Below are 26,504 nucleotides of genomic sequence, written 5' to 3'. Positions count from 1 at the left end.
TATCGGTCAGAGGTTCAGGGAAGTTTTGCACTCTACTTTGCCTCACTCTATTCAATTATATAAATCATGAGGGCTTTTCAGTCTTGAAAAGTAAAGCATGAATCATACCGCAGGTGAATGCTTCCTGTAGTTCATTGCATACTGGATATATCAGTTATCTATTGCTGCATAACAAATTGGCAGATTAAAGCAAAAAGTGTTTATTGTCAGGGTTTTGATGGGTCAGGAATCCAGCCACAGCTTAGCTGGGTCTTCTGCTTCAGGATCTCTAATCAGCCAGGGAAAGATCCATTTCTAAGCTCACTCACATGTTTGTTAGCATGATTCTTTACAGGTTTTTGGACTGAGGGCCTCAGTTCCTCCATGGCTGTTAGTTATGCCCTCAGTTTCTTGCCACGTGGGCCTCTCTAGGACTGCTCACAACCTGGGTCCTTGCCTCATCAGAGTGAGCAAGCTGGGAAAAGCCAGGGAGTGAGAGAGCGAGACAAAAGGCAGTCTTGTAACTGCATCTCAGAAGTGGCATTCCATCATTCTTCCAGTATCCTATTTATTAGAAGCAAGTCACTAGGTCCAGCCCATACTCAAGAGGAGGGGATCACTCAGGGATGTGAACACAGGGGGTGGGGGGGAAGCATCTGGAGCCATGTCCGAAGCTGCTTAGCACATTGTGTCTATCACAGTGTACTCAGAGTATAAAATATTGTACTGAAATAACCGCTTCCCAGCAATTGCTAAGGAAATTACTTGATTTCCAATGCTCACCTTTTCAAGGAGAATGCAGGCTTCTCCTAATTTTATTTGCTCTCATAAGCAAGTAGAAAGAGGATAATGGCCTCCACTGCAAAAATGATATTGTTGAACATTGATGTGGTGCTTTGTCTTCAAATTGCTGGTCAAAGGATACATCTCTCTAATTCTAATTGGTGGATTTAGATCCCTGTGCAACTATCCCTTATGTAACATACTTAATGTATGTTACATACAGAATTAGCTTGTAAGGTACAAAGGCATTAAGTTTAAAAACTATTAACATTACACAAAAACAGGTGGGTAAAAGCGCTGTATGAATTGTCTCTTCAGCAAATTTCATATTGAAGTTACATTTTCTCTAAAAATCAAGCAGCAAAGTTAATGGCTGTGCCATTGATGGTTCTCAAGCACCCCAGGGGGTGACTGGGTGTGTGTGGGGAGTTTGTGGCCTGCACAGTAACTTAGGGGTGGGGGAAGAGAAGGTTGTCCTACTAGCATTCTTTGTCTTGAGGGCCAGGCATACCAAATGTCCAGCCCTGTGACCAACTGCCTCATCCACAGTTCCAGTGCTCATCCACTGCTCATCCACTTGCTCTCCTCTTGTTTCTCAGTCATTTCTTCATCAATTTATTACTGGTAAAGACAGCCATATTTTAAAAAATCTATTTCACAAGGAATTGCATAAACATGCTGTAATATCTATGCCCCTATAAGGAGAACTTATAAACTAAAAAAACATGTGAGTGTTTGGAGAAAAGAAAAGTGCTGCACAGATTAGAGACAAATATTTAATTCCTTTTTCATTGAACACACAAAGCCATGCACAAATATATATCCTTTGTCTGAAGCAAGGGATGATTGTATCTACTTTACAGGTGGAGAAAATCCTGCTGGCAAAGATGAGGCACCTGGCCCACAGCGACACAGCAAGATCTGCAACAGTAGCTGGAGGACATGGTGGAGACCAGGAAGGGTATTTGTGCTTTTGAGACAAGAGATGCTATAGTGTATTGATGCTGAGGGGGAGTTCTTGGAAATAGCATGAAAGAGGTTTTCAGGAGGATGTTCTAGAACAGCAGAGAAGGATTGCTGAATAGGGTTGAGTACACTTGAGATTTATGGCTATGAATTTAAAATGATACCAGTCATCCTGGTGGGCTTTTCATCAGGTATTTGGCTGCAGGCATAGAGTAAGTAGATTTCAGAATTTTGCCAGGGAAAGAGCTGATAAATTTGTATAGAGAAAGCCCCAGGGACACCTCAGAGCCAAAAAAAAAACAAAAAACAAAAAAACAAAAACAGAAAAAAGCAAACAAACCAAAAATGCCTGTGTTAGTTTGAAGCACTGTACCCCGAAAAAGGCCAAGTTCTTTTAATCTCATCCTGGGGATGTAGACCTATTGTGGATGGGACCTTTGGTTAGGTTATTTCAATGGAGATGTGACCCATCCATTCAAGATGGGTCTTAATCCTTTTACTGGAGTCCTTTATAAGAGGATAAAAGACACACAGAAAAAGCCCAGAGAGCTTAGAGAAGCTAAGAGATGAAAATCAAGAGACGCTTATAGAGAAAAGGCTCCTGGAGGAGCTGAGAGAGGAAGCCACTGAAGCCAGAAACTGAAAGCAACAAAACCCAGGACAGTAGGACCAGTAGACACAGGCCATGTGCCTTCCCATGTGACAGAGGTGTCCCAGATGCTGGCAGCCTTTCTTCAAAGGAGGATCATCCTGTTGATGCCTTAAATTGGACATTTTCATGGCCTTAGAACTGTAAATTTGTAACTAATAAATCCCCATTAAAAACCTATCCATTTCAGGTATATTTCATTCCGGCAGTTTTAGCAAATTGAAATAATGCCCTACTTCCTCTTTGAAGTCCCTCTTGAGTTTCCTCTTTATCTTTTGAAATTTGAACTCTCCCCCAAGGCAGCTGACCCAGATAGCCAATCAAGCTCCTAGTTCATTATGTTTGACCCAATACAAAATAAAGCCCATCTGCCCTAATCCTGGCCTTATAAGACACACAAACCCTTGTCCAATCAGTAGGAACCAAGCTAACTTCCTTTTCATGTCTATAAAAAGCATTTGACACCCCTAGAATCCCAAAGCTACTTCCATTCTTGCAAGTGATCTGGCTTCCTTTGCTGCATCAAAATTTTGGTGTCTGAGATGTCAAGCTGTAGTATGCAAACTCGACTCCAATTTGTTTTTCAACAGAACTTTGTCAGGTGAGTACAAGGGGAAACAGGAGAGAGAAATATGGAATTATTATGCTTTCAATGGAAGTGATGATATAGATCATGGATTCTAAACTGGATAAGGAGAGAAGTCAGGACATGAGGGAGGTAATGGATAGTGAAATAGTGGTACAGTCGATGGATCAAAGGTCTTGGTACGATGGAAGAATTGCTTAGCTTGTAGCACTAGAATTGGTGAGCAGGATGTGGGATGCTTGAAGTGAGTATTTAAGAAGTGTTAAGTTTTGATGATGAAAAAGCCAAGAATATGACCAGGCAAGAGGAAAACAGCATTTGAAGTGAAAATGTAAAAAACTGAGGAGGTCAGCATGACGAATGGCTCAAAAGCTATTTACCATAGAATATGACCAAATGAGAAAAGTTGGTCACTTCAAAACTTCTATTATTCAGGTATTTTACTCAAAGTAGGGCTGATTTATTGTCAGATTGAAGTTTGGTTGCAAGACTAGGATGCAATTTTTAAAAGAAATAAGAATGCTTAAGTGTCATTCCTGTTTTCTTTAACAACAACAAAAAAAACAGACCTTGACTATGACAGTTTTTATGGCCATATGGTTTAACCTAAATGTGTTTATGAGCATTCCAAGAAGCATCACAGATGGCTAAAAGTAGCAGAGTGACAAAGGTCTTAGTTATAACAATGAAAAATTGAATACTTTCAAGTAGACCTTTCACAGAGAATAAAAGACTAAATAAATCATTGGAATCCTGTATTGCTCTTTAAGTGAAAACTAAATTTGCTATAAAATATTAACTTTTCCTGAAAATCTCAATTTTTAACTGAAAAAAAATATACATAGAAATCTAACTTGAGTGGTGTGCCAGTTTGAATGTATTATGTCCCCCAAACGCCAGTATCTTTGATGTAATCTTGTGTGTGCAGACCTATCAGTGTTAATTAGATTGTAATTCTTTGAGTGTTTCCATGGAGATGCGCCCCACCCAACTGTGGATGATGACTCTGATTGGATAATTTCCATGGAGGTGTTGGCCCGCCCATTGGGTGGGTCTGAATTAAATTACTGGTGCACTATATAAGATCAGACAGAAGGAGTGAGCTTGCTACAGCCAAGATGGACACTTTGAAGAAAGCACAGGGGCTGCAGATGAGAGACATTTTGAAGACAGCCGTTGGAAGCAGACTCTTGCTCCGTAGAAACTAAGAGAGGACAAATGCCCCAAGAGCAACCGAGAGTGACATTTTGAAGAGGAACTGTGGCATAGAGAAGAACATCCTAGGAGAAAGCTATTTTGAAACCAGAACTTCGGAGCAGACACCAGCCACATGCCTTCCCAGCTAACAGAGGTTTTTCGGACACCATTGGCCATCCTCCAGTGAAGGTATCCGATTGCGGATATGTTACCTTGGACACTTTATGGCCTTAAGACTGTAACTGTGTAACCAAACAAACCCCCTTTATAAAAGCCAATCCATCTCTGGTGTTTTGCATTCCGGCAGCATTAGCAAACTATAACAGGTGGATAATTCCTTTTTTAATTTCTTTTAACCAGAAATTATTTCTCCATTTCCATATTCTATGTCATGTTTTTATTTTAAGTTCTTTTTCAGGCCTGTGAGATGTATTCCTTGCTATTTGATTTTTACTTAAAATCTGTAAAAATTTTGTTAGAGGAAAGTTACCTGATGATTGATTTTCTGCTTAACTTCATTCAAAAGGATCTACCCATTATCATGTAAATTTTGATTAGGCTGCTGGACTCACTTAGTTTTGGGATCAGAGCTAAACATGCTGATAAAGGACCTAGCTAATATCCTCTGGGAGCGTGCCTTGTGATGTCACAGCTCACACTAGAAATTAGACTGAAAAAAAAAATTAATTCCCCACACTGTATTTCAAATGTTGAAAAAGAAAAACCTTTTATGGTGCTAACAATATCTCCTAGAGATAAGAACTTATTTTCTGGTATGTATTAATGGTCCAGCCTCGATTTTCTCATTGTAGACTCCATGATCTGATGTCAAACTAGATGATGCAGAGACAACATTCTGCTTAAGATGTTAGTTGTGACCAGAACTTTTGAACACCAAAGCAAAACCACCATTAAAATGTTTTATTTATTTTATTAGAAGTTCAATATTTTCTATGAATTAAAAAATATTTCAAAGTCAAAGCCAACTTTAAATGGTATGACCAAATTCACATGATTCATATTCATTAAATATGTATTGTTTGGTGTACAGACTGACTTTCATAATGAGAAGTAAAAATATAAAAATGACACATTTTTACTGCACCATAGAAATACTTGTGTATGTTAAACTCTTTTCTGATTGATGCTGCTTGGAAAAAGCTGTTTGTTGGTGGGTCTTATTCTAGGGAGCTAAAGGAAAAAGGCTTCTTCTACTGTATAGATACCAGAGCTCTGAAACAGCTCTAATCATCTGAAGAGCTTTAATAATTTAATACAATTACTTAGGCTGCTTTCCCAGTTGGGCAGAATAATAGTAAGAGCCAATGCTCGCTGAGTGCTTATTGTGGGCTTGGCACTGTTCTGAGTGCTTTACATGTAGTAATTCATTTCATCCTTACAACAACCCTAGAAGGTAGATACTATAACTGTTGTACCCAAGAACACACACTTGACTAGTGGCAAATCTGGGATTCAAACCTGACCAGATGGCTTCAAATTCATAACTTTAACCATTATGCTATACATACTTTGGGAGGAAAACAAATGGCTTGATTTCAACTTCTTTTTTTTTTTTTGGTTTTGTAACCTGTTTTTTTGTTGATTTTTTTTCTTTTTTATCAACAGTATTATATGGCTTTTCTTCTTTGTCAGCAAATACTAGTCTAAAACACAGGGCTAGTGAACTATGGCCCATGGGTCAAAACCAGTGGCCACTTTTTTTTTAATAGCTTTATTGACATATACTTCACATACCATAAAATTTACCCTTTTAAAGTACACAATTCAATGGATTTTTAATATATTCAAAAGGTTATATAACCATCACCATTATCTAATTTCAGAACATTTTATCATTCCCCCAAAAAACCCTAGACCCATTAGCAGTCATTTCCCATTTCCCCCCTCTCCCCATCCCCTGGAAATTACTAGTCTAATTGGTTTCTATGAATGTGCCTATTCTGAACATTTCATATATGTAAAATAATGCCATACCTGGCCTCTTGTGGCTGGCTTCTTTCACCTAGCATAATGCTTTTTAAGGTTCATATGTTGTAGCATATATCAGTACTTTATTCCTTTTTTATGGCCCAATTGTATGGATATATCTTACATTGTTGAATTCATTAGTTGATGGACATTTGGATTGTTTCTACTTTGGGGCTATTAAGAATAATACTGCTGTACATATTTGTGTAGAAGTTTTTTGGGTGAATTTATGTTTCATTTTTCTCTAGTATATCCCTAGGAATGGATTTGCTGGGTCATATGGTAACTCTGTGTTTATCATTTTGAGTTCTTTTCCACAGTGGCTGCACCATTTCACATTCCACTGGCAATGCATGAGAGTTCCAATTGCTGCACATACTCACCAACACTTCTTATTCTTCATGTTGGCTTTGTTTTTGTTTTGCTTTAAAAATTTATTACAGCCATCCTAATGGACGTGAAGTGGTATCTCATTGTGGATTTGATTTTTTTTTCTCTAATGAATAATGATGCTGAACATCTTTACTTGTTTCTATTTGCCATTTGTTTGTCTTTGGAGAAATTTCTATTCCTTTGTCCATTTTTTAACTTGGATTATTTCTCCTTTTATTGTTGAGTTGTAAGAGTTCTTTATATATTCTGGATATAGTCCCTTATCAGATATATGATTTGCAAATCATAGCTCCCTTTCCTGGGTTGTTTCATTTTATTGATTGTATATGTGCTGGTTTGAAACTGTTATGTACCCCAGGAAAGACTATGTTCTTTAATGCAATTGTTGCTGACAGGGCGGCGCAGGAATGAGACACAGACACAAAGTTAAGAATTAAGGGAGCAGAGGGCCCACTGCATCTCGTGGTAAGTGGACAATAATGCACCTTTGCTCCAGTTATTTATTTCAGAAGATCAGGGAGTATATGCTAAATGTCCTCAGGCTCAGGAGAGCCCACCAGATACCTATGTTTACATCCTGTTGCATATCAGAAGGAACAATCTAGGTTTAGGACAATGGTAAACGTTGTCATCATAGTCACAAGACACGTATCTTTACTGGGTGGGCCTGCACGGCGTTCTATGCAGGCCTGAGGCTTAGCGTTCTAAGCCACTACCCTAGATACACCTCAGGCAACATGGAAGACTCAGTTTCCCACATGCAATCTTGTGGGGAAAGACTTATCATGTGTGGGACTTTTTCAGTAGCTTATATCCATGGAGATGTGACCCCACCCATTCAAAGTGAGTCTTAATTAAATCGCTGGAGTCCTTAAGAGAGCTAAGAACCCACACAGACCCTAACGCTTGGAGATGCAGTCAGGAAGATATTTGGAGAAGCTAAGCTAAGAGATGAAGCCCAGAGTATGCCCCAGAGAAGCTAAGAGAGGATCCTCAGGAGCTTAGAGAGAAACACCATGGGAGAACAAACAAGGATGCACAGGAGCTGAGAGAGAGAAGCTAAGAGAGACAGAGCCCAGAGACACTGTAGAGAAAGCCATTTTGAAACCAGAACCCAGGAGCAAAGGACCAGCAAATGCCAGCCATCTGCCTTCCCAGCTGACAGAGGTGTTCCGGATGCCATTGGCCTTTCTTCATTGAAGGTATCCTCTTGTTGATGTCCTAGTTTGGACACTTTTATGGCCTTAGAACTGTAAATTTGTAACCTAATAAATCCCCTTTGTAGAAACCAATCCATTTCTGGTATTTTGCATAATGGTAGCTTTAGCAAACCAGAACAGTGTCCTTTGAAGCATTAAAGTTGTGTCATATCTAAGAAACTATTGCTTAATTCAAGGTCATGAAGATTTACTCCTATGTTTAGACATAGTTTTACCTTTCCCTTTCTAATCTGAGTGAGTTTTATTACTTTTTCTTGCCTACTTACCCTGCTAGAGCCTCCCATACAATATTGATCAGAAGTAGTGAGGGCAGACATCCTTATATTTTCCTGATGTTAGGGGAAAAGCATTTAGTCTTTCACCATTAAGTATGATGTCAGCTGTGGGATTTTCATTGATGCCCTTTATGAGTTTGAAAAAAATTGTTTCTACTTCTAGTATGTTGAGTTTTTATTATTAAAGGGGGTTGGATTTTACCAAATGCTTTTTCTGCATCTTTTAGATTATGGATCATGTGATTGGTTCTTTATTATATTAATATGGTGTATTACATTGATCAATTTTCATATGTTGAACCAACTTGCATTCATGGGATAATTCCCATTTGGTCATGGTGTATTATCCTTTTTATGTTGCTAGATTTGGTTGCTAGTATTTTGTTGAGGATTTTTTTTACTATATTCATAAAGGATGTTGGTCTGTAGTTTTCTTCTTTTGATGTTTCTGTCCCATTTTTGTTATCAGGGTGTGCCAGTTTGGATGTATTATGTCCCCCAAAATGCCATTATCTTTGATGCAATCTTGTGAGGGCAGACGTATTAGTGTTGAAGAGATTGGAATCCTTTGATTGTTTCCATGGAGATGTGACTCAATTAACTGTGAGTGAAAGTCTGATTGGATAATTTCCGTGGAGGTGTTACCCCACCCATTCAGGCTGGGTGTTAATTGGATCACTGGAGCCATATAAAGGAGTTCACAGAAAGAAGGACCTCAGAGCAACTGAGAGTGACATTTGAAGAGGAGCTGCAGCTAAGAGAGGACAAAACGCCCCCAAAACAACATTTTGGAGAATGCCATTTTGAAATGCATCCTGGGAGCAAGCAGATGCCAGCCACATGCCTTCCCAGCTAAAAGAGGTTTTCCGGTTGCCAATGGCCATCCTTCAATGAAGGTACCCTATTGTTGATGCCTTACCTTGGGCACTTTATGGCCTTAAGGCTGTAACTTTGTAACCAAATAAACCCCCTTTATAAAAGCCAATCCATTTCTGATGTTTGGCATAATGGCAGCTTTAGCAAACCAGAACCCAGGGTAATCATAGAATGAGTTCAGAAGTGTTTCTTCCTCTTCCATTTTGTGGAGGATTTTGTAAAGGATTGGTTTTAAATCTTTAAACTCATGGGTGAAGCCATCTGGTTCTAGTCTTCTTTGGGGGAAGATTTTTTTATTACTAATTCCCTACTTGTTATATCTATTAAGATTATCTATTTCTTCTTGAGTCAGTTTCAGTAGTTTATATCTTTATAGGAATTTGTCCATTTCATCTAGGTTATCTAATTTGTTATGGCATACAATTGGTTATACCATCCCCTTATCCTTACATTTCTGAAAACTCTTTCATTCCTTATTTTAGTAATTCAAGTCTTTTCTCTCTTTTTCCTTTGTCAGCACCTTAATTTTCAGAACAGCTATGGCAAATACCACACAATGGATTGGTTTAAACAACAAGCATTTATTATCTCATAGTTTTGAAGGCTAAAAGTCCAAATTCAAGATGTCAGCAAGGCCATGCTTTCTCCCGGGGTCAGTAGCGAGTTCTCCAACACATGGAGATGTCACTCTCCTCTCTGGTTTTGTCTGGCTTCTACTGGTTTCTGGTTCCTTCTGATTGATTGTGTCCAAATTTCCTCTCTTTATAAGGCCTCAGTCATTTGGGTTAATACCCACCCTGATTCAATTTGGCCACACCTAACTAATAATAACATCTTCAAAAGGCCCTATTTACAAATGGGTTCACATCCACAGGAATTCAGATTAAGATTTGAACATGTCTTTTGTAGGGTACCTGATTCAGTTCCCAACAGTCAGTCTAGCTAAAAGTTTGTCAATTTTGTTGACTGTTTCCAAGAACCAACCTTCCAACATTTTGTTTTGTTCATTTTCTCTATTGTGTTTCTGTTCTCTATTTTATTTATTTCCACCCTAATCTTTATTTTTTTCCTTTTTTCCTCTTGCTTTAGGTTTAGTTTGCTCCTTTTTCTAGTTAAGGTGGAAGTTTAGGTTATTGATTTATCATTTTTCCTTTTAAATATAGATGTTTATAGCTATAAATTGCCAACTAAGCACTGCTTTTTCTGCTCCCCTTTTGTTTTGGTGTATTGTGTTTTATTTTTATTCATCTCAGAGTATTTTCTAATTTCCCTTGTGATTCTTTTTCTTTTACCCATTGGCTATTTGGGAGGGTATTGTTTAATTTACAAGGCATATATTTGTGAATTCCCCAAATTTCTGTCTTTTATTGATTTCAAATTTTGTACAGTTGTGGCCACAGAACATACTTTGTATCATTCCAATTCTTTTAAATTTATTGAGGCTTGTTTTAATGTCATTATGAGGAAGGGTTAACTGAACACAAATAGTATAAAAGTCTAATAATGCCATAGTGGGTTTCAGTGTAGAGATACATTGTTAACATTATGAAATGCAATAGAGACTGGTTTAATAAGTTACTGCAATAGGATGCAATAAGAAATTATGCAGGTTTTTAAAAAAAAAATAATGAGGTAGGTCTAGATATACTAATATCAAAAATCTTCATGATATGTTATTGTAAACAAATTAATAAGTAGAAGATATAAAGTATGGTCTGCTACCATTTGTGACTATCAACAAGTATAAGAAGGAAATACATTTATACCTATATATACATATATATACAGGATATTTTCTTATAGGCAAAAAATAAACAGGTATCAGTTGTAGCTTCTGGAGAGAGGAACTAGGGAAACTAGGGTCAGGGATGTGTGTGAGACTTATTTTCACTGAACATCCTGTGTTGTTTGAATTTTTTTTTCTACCAGTTTATGTGTATTCTTAGGATGGGAAAGATATTATCGTAAGCAGAAATGATAAATGAAAAGATTGGGTATATTTGAGTACATAAAAATTTTTGGATGGCAATATCATCATAGAGTAAAAAGTCAAATAATGGAAAGGGGGGAGTATTTACAACAGAAATGGCAGATAAAGGTTTAAAGTCTATAATGTAATAAGAACTCTTATAAATTGATAGGAAAATGACAACAACATAAAAATGGGAAAAGGATATAAGCAAACAATTTATAGAAAATGAAATCCAAATATTCAATAAATATATTTTTAAAATCCCAACCTCATTTGTAGTCAGAGAAATCCAAATTAATGCAAGTGATACACTATTTTTCACCCAAAAGATTAATAAAAATTAAAAAGCACATGGTGCTGGCTGGAAAACAGATGCTCTTCTACAGTAATAGTGGGAATGAGAATTGTTACAATGGGATAATACTGTATTTCATCACATCTAAGATATCAGTTGTAAGATGCATCATTGACTTAAGAAAAAGAAACAAAACCTGACACTCAAACTATGACACAATGCTTTCTTCTCATCGATAATAAGATGCATCCTGATTTCAGGGATGTTAAAATGAGGGAAAAAATGTGAAAAATAAATTATAGTAGTCTGTCAAAATCCATTAAAATTAGAATTACATGTACCCTTTGGCCAAGTAATCAGACTTCAAGGAATCTATGCAGCAGAAGTAAAAATACAGGTAAGCAGGTGTGATATTTTATAGTCAATATGGATGGTATCTGTGCCAATCAGAACAGCCACCAACCCAAAGAGACACCAACTAGTAAGCCTGTCCCTAACATTTTTGGGCCCTGGACAAGAATACAAATGGAGGCCTCCATATCAGATACTTAAATATTTTAAAGTAAAAAACAATATCAAGCTAAAAAACTGCTGAATAAAATATGTGTCTTCATACTTTGACAAATATACATTAATAAAAATCTGAAAGACGTGGCTCAAAATTTAAATTATTGCCCTTCTCAGAGTTTTGGGTCCGAACATGGTAGCGCAGGGAAGGTAGCCTCTCAATTCAACCTGCGGCCCTTGGGCCCCCCTCCTTTTTCTCCCCACCCCTAGCCTCATCACACAATGAGAGGGGTATTACATGCACACTTACGGGCACCCCAGTCTGGAAAACCAAGCTCTGTCTATACCCTTAGCATACCTTGGCTACCCCTCAGGCCTAGAGATGTTTGTAATTGTGGCATAGCTACCCTCAAGAGGACAGACCTAGGAAGGAGACCCTTGTAGGTCCTTGATGATTCAGGGTTCAGGGTCTCTGAGTAGGGAATTTCAGAATCTTGGGTACCAAAGTGATGTAGAGTGGGGTCACAGAAGCCAGGTAGGCACATGTCCTTTGCCCCACAGACTCCTAGCTCCATGGGTAGGGGCTCAACTACAGGAAGGCCAGAGCAATTGCCTTATGAGTGGCCCACGGGTCTAAGGATATTACTGCTAGCCAGCACTCTTTTCTAGTACTGTACCTACAAGTTGAATATCAGTCCTTCAGATAAGTAGTATTTATTGCACACTAATAAATGTTTATTGCACTTTTTGGTAGTGAACAAAAGGGAGACCATTGAATGTCCATTCTGATATATACATACTATGGAATAATATACAGGTTTATTAAAAATAAATGTGGGTAAGAAATATTTTGTATGGTTAAAAAAAAGCCAGTTGCTACACGACATGGCTAATGCAATTAACAGACCAAAACACATATGTGAATGTGATTAAAAGGGAAAATGTTAGATTGTGTATATGGCAACATAATAAAAAATGTTTTAAATCCATAAAACTTTGCTGCACAGTGAACCCTAAGTTAAACCATGGACTATAGTTAATAGAACAATGATAACAATGTGCTATCATCAGTTGTAGCAAATATTCCACCACAATGCCAAGTGTTAACAATACGGTGGTATATGGGAATCCTATATTTTATGTATGATTTTTCTGTAAATGCACAACTTCTCTAATAAAGAAAATAAATTTAAAAAAATCAAGATGCAGTTTAGCATTTACGGTTATGATCTCAAATTAACATCAACAAAATCCGTGTTCATAAAAAAATCCATGTTCATAGGCATCTATGTTATATGATCATGGACAAAGATGTGGCAGAACTTACTCTATAATGTTAGAGGAAGTGGGTATAAAGAATTGGAGAAGTTGTAGTTAAATAAGAAAATGCACATGATGCAATGCTTTGTGAAAATCTAAAATGTAGAATATAAAGTTGTTTTATATAACAGAAAACATGTAAAAATTAGATGTCTATAGATAAGCACATTTAATTAAGTGACAGAATCATGGGCAACGTCTGCTCTGAATTTGTTGTTTTTGCTATAAAGTCTTTAAAAATAAAGGAGACTAGAATGCATGAACAGGAAAAGGAAAGTAAATCAGTCATTCTACTTAATACTGGGTTAATACCATTCGGTAGAACCATTTCCAAGCTCCATAAAGAGGAAGAAAATTTGGACATGCTCCAATTAAACTACAGACATATTAGGAATTGAATAATACGCCCTTTTAGGAAGAGTAAAAGGAACTGAACTTAAACAGCTTAAAGGTTTCTTCAACTGAAAATATGGGAGATTGAATCAATTTCTCTTCTCCTCTTAGCTCTGACATCGTTCTTTATCCTTAGACTAGATCTGTTAGTCGGCTGAGTAACTGCCACCTGCCTACAGCATCTGAAGCAGGGAACTAGGCATATGCATACGCTGGGCAGCAAACATGTTTGAAGCCTGACTGCATCATTAGTCGTTCCACTGTTTCTTCCAGACACAAGATATTAAGAAGATATGCCCTTCGTCCCCTAAGCAAGAAAATAAATGGGCTTTAACAACAGTCTAACAAATTTAGGATCATGAAATGTTACCTGAAAAATGTGTAAATTTCCCTTCATTGGGGACTTTCAGAATTAAGGTAATCACTCATCACTCTGGGATGGTGTTATAGAGATGTCAAGTGGCTAATGTGTGCCGTAGCTCAGAACTCTTTCAAGCACAATATACACAACTATCTCTACCAGTTTGTTGTTCCATTGACAACTCAAACACGCTTCCTCTTCTCCCTTGAACAATCTGCACATCATTGTATAGTCCCTTTTGTATTTAGCAGCACCAAAATCCAACCTGTGTTCTCAAGCGGAAAACTAGAGACATCTTGGGCTCTTCCCTCTTCTTTACTACCCTTATCCAGTTTTTTACGAAGGCTTGTCCCTTCTGTGCCTCCCAAATATCTTTTGAATCAACTACCTCCTTTCCATGTTCACAGCCCCCATGTCATCAGAGGATACTTAGATTACTGCTATAACATCCTAACTAACCTCCCTTTTTCCAAATTGTTGCCCCCAAAACCCAAACTATGTATTTTTGAAAGGTCAAGCTCTTCAGTGTGAAAAACATCTATCCGTCTCTTCAGCTTCATTTTCCATCATTTGCACCACTCACTTTCCCTAAACTACAGACATTGAGAAAGTACTCAAATCCTCTTCTTTCATATTCCTGCCTTTGAATGCTTTAGTCCTTCTGCCTAGAATACTCCTTCTCCCCTTTCTGCCTGTTGAACTCAACTTTTCAGGCTCAGGTCAAATGTCACTCCTCTTCTAAAGTGTTTCCTAACCTCTTCTCTAAAAACAAAAGACAGAAATAATTGTTTCTTCCTCTGTATTTCCAAGGAACTTTCAATATGCAATCAACAATGTAAATCATATCACTTTCTGTTGTGATTATTTGATGATATGTGTGATGAAGATGAATTACATTTATTCTTGTGTCACTTCCCTCCCTCCCCACCTGCCACATACCAAAAGACAGTTTTGACTGTCCTACTTCTGGATCTTTTCTGGGGTATGAGAAAGAAGAGTGGTATAAAAACAAGGGATGAAAGGGAATGAAGGTTGAGAGGCAAGACTCAGACTTGGTGAAAGCAGCTAAACCTATCAATAAATGAGCGAGAAATAAAGAGGAGTTTGGGAAGATTAGTAGGTGAAGGCCTCTGGGTAATTAAATGCTCCTAATATGGGGGACTGAATTGGAAATTCTTTAATTTTCTTTGAGAAATATAAATATTGAAATATATTTTAAACTACTACCTGGAAAGTAGATGATGCTTCCTATACAGAGACTAAGCCACATGGGGCCCTAGTACTTAATTTTGATGTCTTTCCATATTTCTTTATCCAGTACTGAACCCCATGCCTGAATGACAAAAATAAGTGAATGTATGAAATGAACAAATGGCCCATTTGTATGAGTATGTTGTATCTGGCCCCTTCCAAGAAATGCCCCAGGTTTCAAAATCAGCCTCGAGCATTTCCAGATAGTGTCACTTTGATGAATGCTCAGACACTAGTGATCCTTGAGGTCAGGCCAGAGATGAGAAGACTGCCCACAGGCTGTTATATAGGCAGAAGGGTCTGGGGGAAAGGGCAGTAGTCAAAGCAATGATAACGTGGCAGGAGTCAAGAAGATAACTATTAGTGTGATGCCAAGACAAAGGCAAGGCAAAGGCTTCAGAGTAGAACAAGCTGTGAACTCAATGGCCAGGAAAGTCCAAAGAAGATGTCCAAGCCAAGGTGCCAAATGAGAGATGTCTCCAGGGATCTGAGAAGGAGAAACTCTTTAGAATGTGTCTTCCATTAGGGCAAGTATAGCTGTTTAAAGACACTGGATCAGGCTATGCATCCTCCTCCTTCATGTTCCCTCCACCACCTCCACTGCACGGGCAGGGCATTCCAGAACATCCGAGGCATTTCTGAAGTGAGAGACAAACTCCCTGGTGCATTTTCCAGCTCATGATCCTTTGTGTGAACAGTTAGCGGAACCAATTTCAGTAGGTTTCTTGAGGAAAAATGTTTCCAGTCAACCAACTGCATTTCCACATTTGGTCTTTTCTGTTCATAATTACCTATCATCCTGGGATGAATCTTTAAAATTTCCATTGACTTGGCATGGGAAACAACATAAAACAGAGATTTATTTTTCAGATTCTTAATTTTAGCACTTTTATCTACTGAATTTTTTATACATACAAAATTTTAATGTAGGAATAAATTAGCTTTTGTTGCTATTGTGTGAAATTGACTGCTATATAGTTTATTGTATTTAATTATTTGTGTAAGTAGTTTTTTAAAGGTTTGGTTTGTACCCTTTTAAATCAGGTACTAGTATGTTTCTGGGGATTTTTTCCTTAATTGAGAACTCTCCAGGCTCCATTTTGATGAAATTTAAATATTAACATAATTGCACACATTCTTTTTTCTTTTCTTTTTTCCCTCTTCCCTTACAGCAACCCTTCAGGATCGAAGAACATGGGTCAACTTCATAAGAGGAGCTCTGAGGAACTGATTATTGATACTGGACAAAGACAGTGGGTTCTCTGCCCTATATGCTCAAATGACCAGTTCTGAGACTCTGGGGTTTCAAAGACAGAAAGAGTTTATTGCTAGGCGCAAAGCAGGAGATCAGATGGCCCATCAGCCCAAAAATCTGTTTTCCTGAACTGCAGTAATTCTGATAGTTTTATAGTATCAAAAGATGGGTAGGTTTTGGATAATGAGCACATGGCTCCAGATGATGTAATTAGGGATGATCTAATTATTGAGCATGCTCAGATTGATTACATGCTTAGTCACAGAATGTATGTAAGAAAATGGCAGTGTTAATATGGGCATGATTTTTAGTATTATAATAAGGTATAGGTGACTTGTAGGTTAAAGTCTAAGCTACTGTGCATGTCAGGTGAGTCCGTTTTGGTTAGATCCTGTTTTGGTTATCAAGATAATGTTGGAATGGGGTGGGTTAGTTCAGGGCTGACTCAAGGCCCTTCATGAATAAACATTAGGGGCTGTCTTTAGTGATCATAAAACTCTAAAGTTGAAAAACTGAATAAAATGGGTGCAAGTGAGGGTCAGTCATAAGGTTTTTACAATCACAAGGGCACAAGAAAGCCTATACAATCATCATCAACGATCAAGGCAGCTGGATTACAGTTCAGAGATTTCAAGTATTTCTCTCTGTCTAATATACCAGAAAGTAAAAAGGAGTATCTATATAATGATTCAGTAATCATAATCATCACTTAAATCCTAACATCTCTGTTACATTATGAATCAGAATATGCTTTATCTCAACCAAAGAATGCAAAGGGTTACACTGGGCTCGAAGTTGGGGGTGGGGGAGGGGAGCGGGAGAGAGCCATTGTGTGGTGCCTGTGAGCACTCACCCCTTGTCTTTGGAAATTCTCCTTCCCCTTATAAAATAGAAGACAAGGGTACTTCCTATGGGATTTAGGAGAGAACTGGGAAATAGTTTAGAGCACTTTAGAATCCTTTCAGGGTAAGTGTTATAAGAACACAAATTGTTTCTTTCACTGTTAAATTATGTTCCTATCATCAACAACTCTCCAAGTCAAGCATTTTGTATTGAAAGATTCTGGATGCTATAAATCACTAAGTAACAAGAGAACTTTGCCATGCAATGAGGTAGAAATCACTGGAGACATGCAAAACTAGTCTCTGATTAAATTATCTTGGTTCGCCATTTCCCATCAGAGGTTATAATACATTGCATGCTGGACAAAAGTGAGTGGGGAGAGAGTGGCTGGGAAGGTAAGAAGAGTAACTCAAAATGTGAGCCCCAAAGCTCACACTGAAAGGGAGGAGAGGAACCAGATGTGTTGTGGAGTCAAAGAGGTGGGGAGTTGATGGAGTTGAAGTCCACTAACATGAAGGAAAAATAGATCCTGTCCTGAGTTATAAAATAGGAAGGAAATAAGAAAGTGGATACCCAGGAACAAATGTAGAAAAGAATTTGGTCAAAATCTGAAATGAGCTCTGGGCTGTACAAAATTAAAGTACCACCCTTTACAGACCAAACTAAGAAATCTGCATTCTCTCTTTCTCTTGTTTCTTTCTCTATGAAGAATTAGCTCTGAGAACCCCATTTTAGTTGTGTTATACTATTAAGCTCTTACATTAATTACTAATGGCAGTCACATTTGTGGGGATAGAATGATAGGTATGCCCTTTTTATTTGCTGCAAGTACCCACTTCCAAACATGGATTTTATTTAGACTTCTCCATGTCCACCTGACCTAAGTGCATGTAATAAACAGTTTGGATTCTCACCAGTGTTCTCATTGATTCTAAGATATTACTTGTCTTTTTCACTGATGATGCAAAAGCAAGTTTCTAGTGGGCAAAACTGCTGGTCCCTTAACACAAATCAGGGCAGGGTACTTTTGTCACATACTTGCAGTTAAAAAAAAAAGATGCAGTAAAAATTATCAATGTTATTAAACCTCAGTTCTTGAAGAAATGGAACTGCACATAAAGCACTTGTTCTGAAATACGTTGTTTTGAGCACCGTGCTAATGTTGAGTTGCTAGCTGAATTAGCTGCTTCTTCATGGAACACCATTTTTACTTGAAAATGTAACAAAGAGATGTTCTATAGTTACTTGGACATGGGTATTTGGCAGGCATTTTCTTAAAAATGAATAAAGTGAGTCTGCACTTCAAGGAAAACCACAGTATTTTTAAATTAATAAGTAAATATTTTAAAAATCTGTCAACACAAATTTCTAGTGTAGTAAGTATCGATAGATATAACCCACATAAATAAAAGCTCTTTCAGGTCCTCAAGGAATTTTAAGTGTGTAAAGGAATCCTGAGACCAAAAAGGCTGAGAGCCAATGCTCTACATAAATGCTTCCCAAACTATGTTCTTTGGAAGTTTGGCCCTTGAGATGCTCTAATTCTGTGCTGCCCAATGTAATAGCCAGTGGCCATGTGTGGTTATTTAACTTTGCATTATAAAATTAAAATTTCAATTCATCAGTTGCACTAGCCACATTCTAAGCGTTCGATAGCTGCATGCAACTAGTGGCTACTGTATTGGACAGAGCAGATTATACAACCATTTCATCATCACAGAGGAAGCTTGGCAGTTAGGGAGGCTGTTCCAATTTGCTAATGATGCCCTTATGCAAAATACCAGAAATGGGTTGGCTTTTATAAAGTGGGTTTATTTGGTTGCAAAGTTATAGTCTGAAGGCCATGAAAATGTTAGGGCATCAGCACAAGTATACCTTCACCAAAGGAAGGCCAATGGCATCTGGAAAACCTCTGTTAGCTGGGAAGGTGCATGGCTGGTGTCTGCTGATTCCGGTTTGTGTTCCAGCTCCTCTCTCAGCTCCTGTGCATTCTTCAAAATGTGGCTCTTGAGGTGTTTTGTCCTCTCTTAGCTTCTCCAGAGCAAACTCTGGGCTAGCATCTCCAAGGCATCAGCAAAAGTCTTTCAATGGCCATCTCCAAAATGTCTCTCTCAGCTGCTCTTAGCTCCTTCTGTTTGTAAGCTCTTTTATAGGACTCTAGTGATTAAATCAAGACCCATGCTGAATGGGTGGGGCCACACGTCCATGGAAATAATTTAATCAAAGGTATTACTCACAGTTGGGTGGATCACATCTCCATGGAATCAACCCAATCCAAAGATTCCAACCTAATCAACACTAATACATCTGCCCCCACAAGATTGCATTAAAGAATATGGCATTTGGGGGGACATAATACATCCAAACTGGCACAGGAGGCTTGCTCATAACAGCCTCCTTTGTTGATTCATCTTGTTCATTAGCATCCTGAGGTTCTGAAAATTCTGAAAGGAGTAAATACTGTTTCATTGTGCTGGGGCATTTCTCAAGCTTATTTGAACATAAAATTTTATTTTTTGCATAACACCTATTCTAGTACCATGAAACATGCTTTCAAAAATGCTGTTCTGCCTTATCCTGATATTTTTATTTTAACTATTTCAATGAATAAGGGGTAAGCATTTTTATATCTCCTTTGGAAGTAAATGGATATAAGTAATATATTAAAGTATAGACACCTATCATCTAAACCTAATTCTGTTCCTTTGCTAGTTCACAATTGAAATTTCCCTTTATTGGTATATTCCAGTTCAGGTTACTTTTCTGATTATTTTTGAATTTTTAGTCTATGTAATGTTTGCCATTAAGTTGTAGATGTGGGTTTACTACATAGAGCCTCAGAGACTATACCCCTGGTTCGAAATCTCTGTGACTTTTGTGTCTCTCCAACAGTCAATAAGCATTTACAAAAATTTACTCTTTTAAAAATAACCTTTTTATTTTAGAATAGTTATAGACTTACAGAAAAGTTGCAAGAATATTAGAGTTCTCGTGTGCCCCAGGCCTAATTTCCGCTTATAAACATTACTGTAGTGCGTTTTGTCTGCAAGCTTTATTTTTAAAGTTTCTAATATAGAAACAATAGATGTATTTATTACTTTCCAAATTAAAATCATAATATTGAATATGCTTTTTCAAACCACACATACTACAACACCCCACCTTGAGAGTGACTCTTTGACACTTGCCTCAAGCAGAGCTAGGGGCTCCAAGTTAGTTTGTGATCTTATCAGTTAAGCCCAATACCCCCTACATGCAGCTTTCACAGTTAGGTGAGCAGAGCCCTGGCTGGTGACACGAGAGCCAGGGCTATCATCTGACACTGATGCCTTTGCCCCCAGCCAGGGTTGGCAACCAAGAGTAAACATTTGGAGTGCATGGAAGCGCCATAGTGAAAAGTTAGCAATGGAGGGCAGATAAGACAGAAGCAGAACTGAAAAGACTGCTTGAGGCAAAGGGAACACAGAAGTAGCCAGCATGGATTGCCTGCAGACTAGTCATGAGTTGGAAAGGAGCTATTAAGAACACTGAGCTGCTTTGCATGAATTATGCATTATCTATAAGGAAATTGTTTATGAAAATAGTATGCCTATTGATTTATTTGCCTACTCTTAAAAATATTTTTCTTTCATTATAAGAGCAATTCATGTTATATTCATGTTTATGTTTGTGAATGCACATATAAAGAATATCTGGGAGGAGATACACCAAACTGTACTTCTGTGGGAGCTGGGATTAGAGTGAGGCGATGTGAAGGGAGAGCTTCACTTCACTCTATATTTCTATAGTGCTTAAATTATTTACAGAATAGATTAGTTTATTACTTAGGTTAATAAAACCAAAAAGCAAAAGTAATTCATGTTTGGATTACATTGTTTACAAATTTGGGAAATAATGAAAAGCATATGGGAAAAAAGTTACTTTTATTCTTACCACCCTGTGATAACCACATTTTCAAATAAAGTTTTGTCCTATCCCCACTCCCCTCCCCTTATGTTTATATATATAGATGCAATAGGCTGTAATATTGTTCACAAATACTTGGTGCCCTTTCATATCCTATTGAGCTCAAATGAGGCCATACAATTTCCTTTGGCCAATGAAATATGAGTATCACTTCTAGGCAGAAGCTTTAAGAGCTTGCTCATGCACCCCCATGCTCTCCTCTCTCTGCTTCTGCAATCATGGCAGCTTGTGTCTTTGTGGGTTTCAGAGTGTCTATGAAGGGCAGAGCACCCTGCTGACCTTAGATGGACAGGCAGCATAAGGGAGCAACAAATGCTGTTGTAAGCCACTGAGATGGTTCAGGTTGTTGTAGTATAAATATATATAAATATATATATCTCTGTGCATGTATTTCTAAATACAAATGTATGTATATGTGTGTGCTCAGAGAGAAACATACACAAATACATGACATTCATACTATATATGTAAATAAATTTTTGTTATCTTCTTTTTTTGACTTGACTTTGTTTTCATTTTTTTTAATTGTGATTGTTCACATACCATACAATTATCCAAAGATCCAAAGTGTGCAATCAGTTGCCCACGGTACCACCATACAGCTGTGCATCTGTCATCACAATTAATTTTTTTTCAATTTTTAGAACATTTTCATTACTCCAGAAAAGAAATAAAGACAAATAAAGGAAACTCAAATCCTCCCATATCCCTAACCACCCCCCCTCCATTACTGACTCATAGTGTTGGTATAGTACATTTGTTACTGTTGATGAAAGAACATAAAATACTACTAACCGTAGTATATAGTTTGCAATAGGTATATTTTTTCCCTATATGCCCCCTCTATTATTAACTTCTAGTTAAAGTGTCATACATTTGTTCTGGACCATGAAAGAGATTTCTAATATTTCTACAGTTAGTCATGGACATTGCCCACCACAAAGTTCACTGTTTTATACATTCCCATCTTTTAACCTCCAACTTTTCTTCTGGTGACATACAAGACTCTGAGCTTTCCCTTTCCACCCCATTCATGCACCATTCAGCACTGTTAGTTATTCTCACAACGTGCTACCATCACCTCTGTTCATTTCCAAACATTTAATTCAACCTATTTGAACATTCTGCTCATAATAAGCAACTGTTCCCCATTCTTTAGCCTCATTCTATATCCTGGTAACTTATATTTCATGTCTATGAGTTTACATATTATAATTAGTTCATATCAGTGAGACCCTGCAGTATTTGTCCTTATGTGTCTGTCTGACCCATTTCACTCAATGTAGTGCCCTCATGGTTTCTTCATCAACCCATTTTTTTAAGACAGTTTTGTTCACACACCATACATTCCATCCTAAGTAAACAATCGATGGTTCCCTGTATAGTCACATATTTATGTATTCACCACCCTCACCACTATCTATATAAGGACATCTCCATTTCTTCCATAAAACAGGAGGAAGAGTCAAAGAAGGTAGAGAGACAAAAGAAAAAGAAAAAAGAAAGAGAAAAAAAAATGACAGCTAGGAAGCAAAAAAAGGAAAGATAACATTAAAGTAGAATAAAGAGTCAGACAACACTACCAATGCCAAGAGTCCCATACCCCTCCCTTTTGCCCTCCTCTTATATGCATTTAGCATTGGTATATTGCCTTTGTTACATTAAAGGAAGCATAATACAATATTTCTGTTAATTATAGTCTCTAGTTTACATTGATTGTATTTTTCCCCCAATACCTCCCTATTTTTAACACCTTGCAAGGTTGATATTCATTTGTTCTCCCTCATGAAAAAACATATTTGTACATTTTATCACAATTGTTGAACATTCTAGGTTTCACTAAGTTAGTTACACAGTCCCAGTCTTTATCTTTCTTCTTTCCTTCTGGTGTCCCACATGCTCCTAACTTTCCTCTTTCAACCATACTCACAGTCATCTTTGTTCAGTGTACTTACTTTGCTGTACTACCATCACTCAAAACTGTTTTCCAATCCTCTCACTCTTGTCTTTTCCTATCTGTCTGTAGTGTTCCCTTTAGTATTTCCTGTAGAGCAGGTATCTTGTTCACAAACTCTCTCATTGTCTGTTTGTCAGAGAATATTTTGAACTCTCCATCATATTTGAAGGACAATTTTGCCAGATATAGGACTCCTGGTTAGCAGTTTTTTTCTTTCAATATCTTAAATATATCACACCACTTCCTTCTTTCCTCCATGGTTTCTGCTGAGAAATCCGCATATAGTCTTATAAAGCTTCCTTTGTATGTGATGGATCGCTTTTCTCTTGCTGCTTTCAGGATTCTCTCTTTATCTTTGATGTTTGATAATCTGATTATTAAGTGTCTTGTTGTAGGTCTATTCAGATTGATTCTGTTTGGGGTACAGTGCGCTTCTTGTATTGTAATTTTATGTCTTTCACAAGAGATAGGTAATTTTCATTGATTATTTCCTCTATTATTGCTTCTGTCCCTTTTCCCTTCTCTTCTCCTTCTGGGACACCCATGACTTGTACATTCATGCCTTTCATGTTGTCATTCAATTCCATGAGATGTTGCTCATATTTTTCCAATTCCCTGAGATGTTGCTCATATTTTTCCATACTTTTCCCTACCTGTTCTTTTGGGTTTAGGCTTTCAGGAGTCTTGTTCTCCAGTTCCTGAGTGTTTTCTTCTGCCTCTTGAGATCTGCTGTTGTATGTTTCCATTGTGTCTTTTGTCTCTTGTGTTGTGCCTTTCATTTCCATAAATTCTGCCAGTTGTTTTTTCTAACTTTCAATTTCTGCCTTATGTATGCCCAGTGTTTTCTTTATAGACTTCATCTCTTTTGCTGTATCTTCCCTAAACTTTTTGAATGATTTGACATTAGTTGTTTTAATTCCTGTATCTCAGTTGAAGTGTATGTTTGTTCCTCTGACTGGGCCATAACTTCACCCCTCCTAGTGTAGGTTGTAGTTTTCTGTTGTCTAGGCATCTGGTTTCCTTGGTTACCCCAATCAGGTTTTCCCAGACCAGAACAGGCTCAGGTCCCAGAAGGAAGAAATATTGAGTATCCAGTTTCTCTGAGGGTGTGTCTTAGAGGATTGATGCACCCCATGAGGCCTCAAGTCACTCTTCTTTTCTGCCCTGCAGGTGGTGCCTGTCAGCCTGTCACTCCTGACTGGTGTAAGGAGTTGTGGCCCATGGCTGTTTTCCCCCAGGCTCTGGGGTCTGGTCCTGAATGGAAGGGGAGTAGCAGATCTGGGAACAACCTTTTTCCTCTTAAGAAAGATACCCCCCTAGGGAGTTTTCATTTGCATATAAATATGTTCTTTGTCTCTCTGACTCTGCTATCTCCACCCTTGTCTGGGTCAGAGCACTGCGAGCTGAAAATGGCTGAGGCTTTCTGCACTGAGCCATGCACATTGAGAGAGAGAAAAAGGGACAGAAAGCCCCATTTCAGGCTCAGCCCATGGCCCCCAGTTTCACCCATTGGCCACAGATAGACCCAGTCCTCTGGGCTCCCATTCCCGAGACAGAGAAGCCCCCCGGCTCTTCAAGGTCAGTCATCACTAAAAGCCTCTGTCTACTTGTTGGGGATTTGCAGCTTGCATTGATCAGTCCATGTTTGCCAATTAAAACCCCAGTTGTAGCTGGACTGAGATATATTCGCTTGTTCAGAGAGTGCTGCTCTCTACCACAGTGAGACTTTGCTATTTGGGCTGCCATGGGGGAAGGGGACTCTCAGCTTGGATCTGCAGTTTCTACTCACAGATTCCATGCTTTGATCCCAGGCATCCCTCCCAATCCAGGTTGGTGCACAATGTGTGGACAGTCATGCTTGTCCCCCAGCAGTTATTTCCAGATCATTTACTAGTTGTGCCTGGTTGTTTATTCATTGCTCTGGGGGGACTAACTAACTTCCACTCCTCTCCAACTTTACATTTTACTATAAAAATCTTCCCACCTTACCATAAAGTTTTTGAAAATATGATTTTAATGACCGTGTATTATTCCATTTTATGGACTTACCGTGATGTACTTAATGTTAGCCCACTGGTAGATATTTAAGCTGTTTCCCATTGTGATCCTTGTCAATCAGCAATAAACCTCTTTATGGATAAGTATTATAATTATTTCATACTTAGGATAAATACAGAGAAATAGATTCCTGTTAATTCTAAAGCTGACTCTGACTCTCAGCCTCTCAGCTTCCAATTCCCACCTCATCTGCATGGGGCTCTTCTAGTTCAGCTGCCAACCTACAGGTAGAGAGGCACCTCCTGCTAGTTTTAATAGATGGGATTAAAAAACGTTTATCCCTTCCATTTACCCTCTGTTCAGCAAAGACAAGGTTGAGATTTTTTTCACTCAGTAATTTTCATTAAAACATTAAGAGAAAAAAAGTGATGTTCACAAATTGTAGCTTTCTGCTGCTTATATCAACTCCTAGTTAAAGATTACCCTTCCAAGCACCCAGTCACTGGGGCCTTTTCCTCACTTCTTCCTTTACTGGATTTGGCACCTTGGTTGCCTGGTTCCTCCTACAGTCAGATTCCAGGTCTTCTTTGCATCCCTCACCCTCAGGGGTGCACTCACTCCCACTCCCTCATTCCTGGGGCACACTGCACAAGATGGTGAAAGTGGCACCTTTCCACTCTATTGTAGCTGCTGGGCTGCTGGTTTCCTTTTCTGTCTTCTTCACCAGGCTACACTGATCTTTCTGAAGGCAGAAACTGTACAGCAAATAGCTTGGTGCCCAGAATTTAGCAAGCTTGGGGTAAATACCGGGTGAATGCACAAATGCCTGCATGAATTCCTGCACACATGACTGAATGGATGGGCAGATGGATGGATGGATAGATGGCAATAAGAGGAATGGAAAGTATTTTTCCATCTGTAAGATCTGAAAGGGAGTATCTTCCTGGATGGTTATATTTTATAACTAGATGAGCAATTTATTTGTAAGGTCTAGGTGCTGATGTGATACATTGTGCATAACTCAAAGAATGCCTGTACCTTTGAGGAACATCCTGGAAACCAAACAAGCATATTCCTTTTTCCTCTTTAGGACTAAACTATAGATATGAAAATTAAATGGAAATAAAAGGAAAATAAGAATGTGAGGCAAGGCTTTCATCACCATGTCTTTACAAAGCAATATATTTACCCTAATTTAACTAGTCAATGCCCAGATACACAGTAGGGAAACAGGCTCTCTCAGTCTTCATTAGTGGGAGTATAAAATGGTGCAAACATTTTAGAGGTAATTTGGGGAATATTTATCAAAATTCTAAATGCACATGCCATCTGACCAAGCAATTCAATATCTAGGAGTTTATCTCCCCGAATGCATGGACATGAACATATAAGGATATTCACTGCAGTATTGTGCATAATAATTAAAAATGGGAAATAATCCAGTGTCCATCAAAAGGGGATTGAATAAATAAA

General features: G+C 38.1%; 1 protein-coding gene across 1 annotated transcript in view; it reads left to right on the top strand.

The window, feature by feature from the left end:
- ANKRD44 (ankyrin repeat domain 44) overlaps window positions 1–1,872 on the top strand; it is a 351,473-nt gene extending 349,601 nt beyond the window's left edge. The window contains exon 28 of the mRNA XM_037848889.1: window positions 1,626–1,872. Coding sequence (XP_037704817.1) covers window positions 1,626–1,756 — 131 coding nt within the window. The 3' untranslated portion in view covers window positions 1,757–1,872. The remainder of the gene's footprint in view (window positions 1–1,625) is intronic.
- The last annotated feature ends 24,632 nt before the right edge of the window (window positions 1,873–26,504 follow it).

This window comes from Choloepus didactylus, chromosome 9, assembly GCF_015220235.1.
Source record: "Choloepus didactylus isolate mChoDid1 chromosome 9, mChoDid1.pri, whole genome shotgun sequence".
Classification (NCBI taxonomy): Eukaryota; Metazoa; Chordata; class Mammalia; order Pilosa; family Megalonychidae; genus Choloepus; species Choloepus didactylus.
This window is presented reverse-complemented; position numbering and strand designations above follow the sequence as displayed.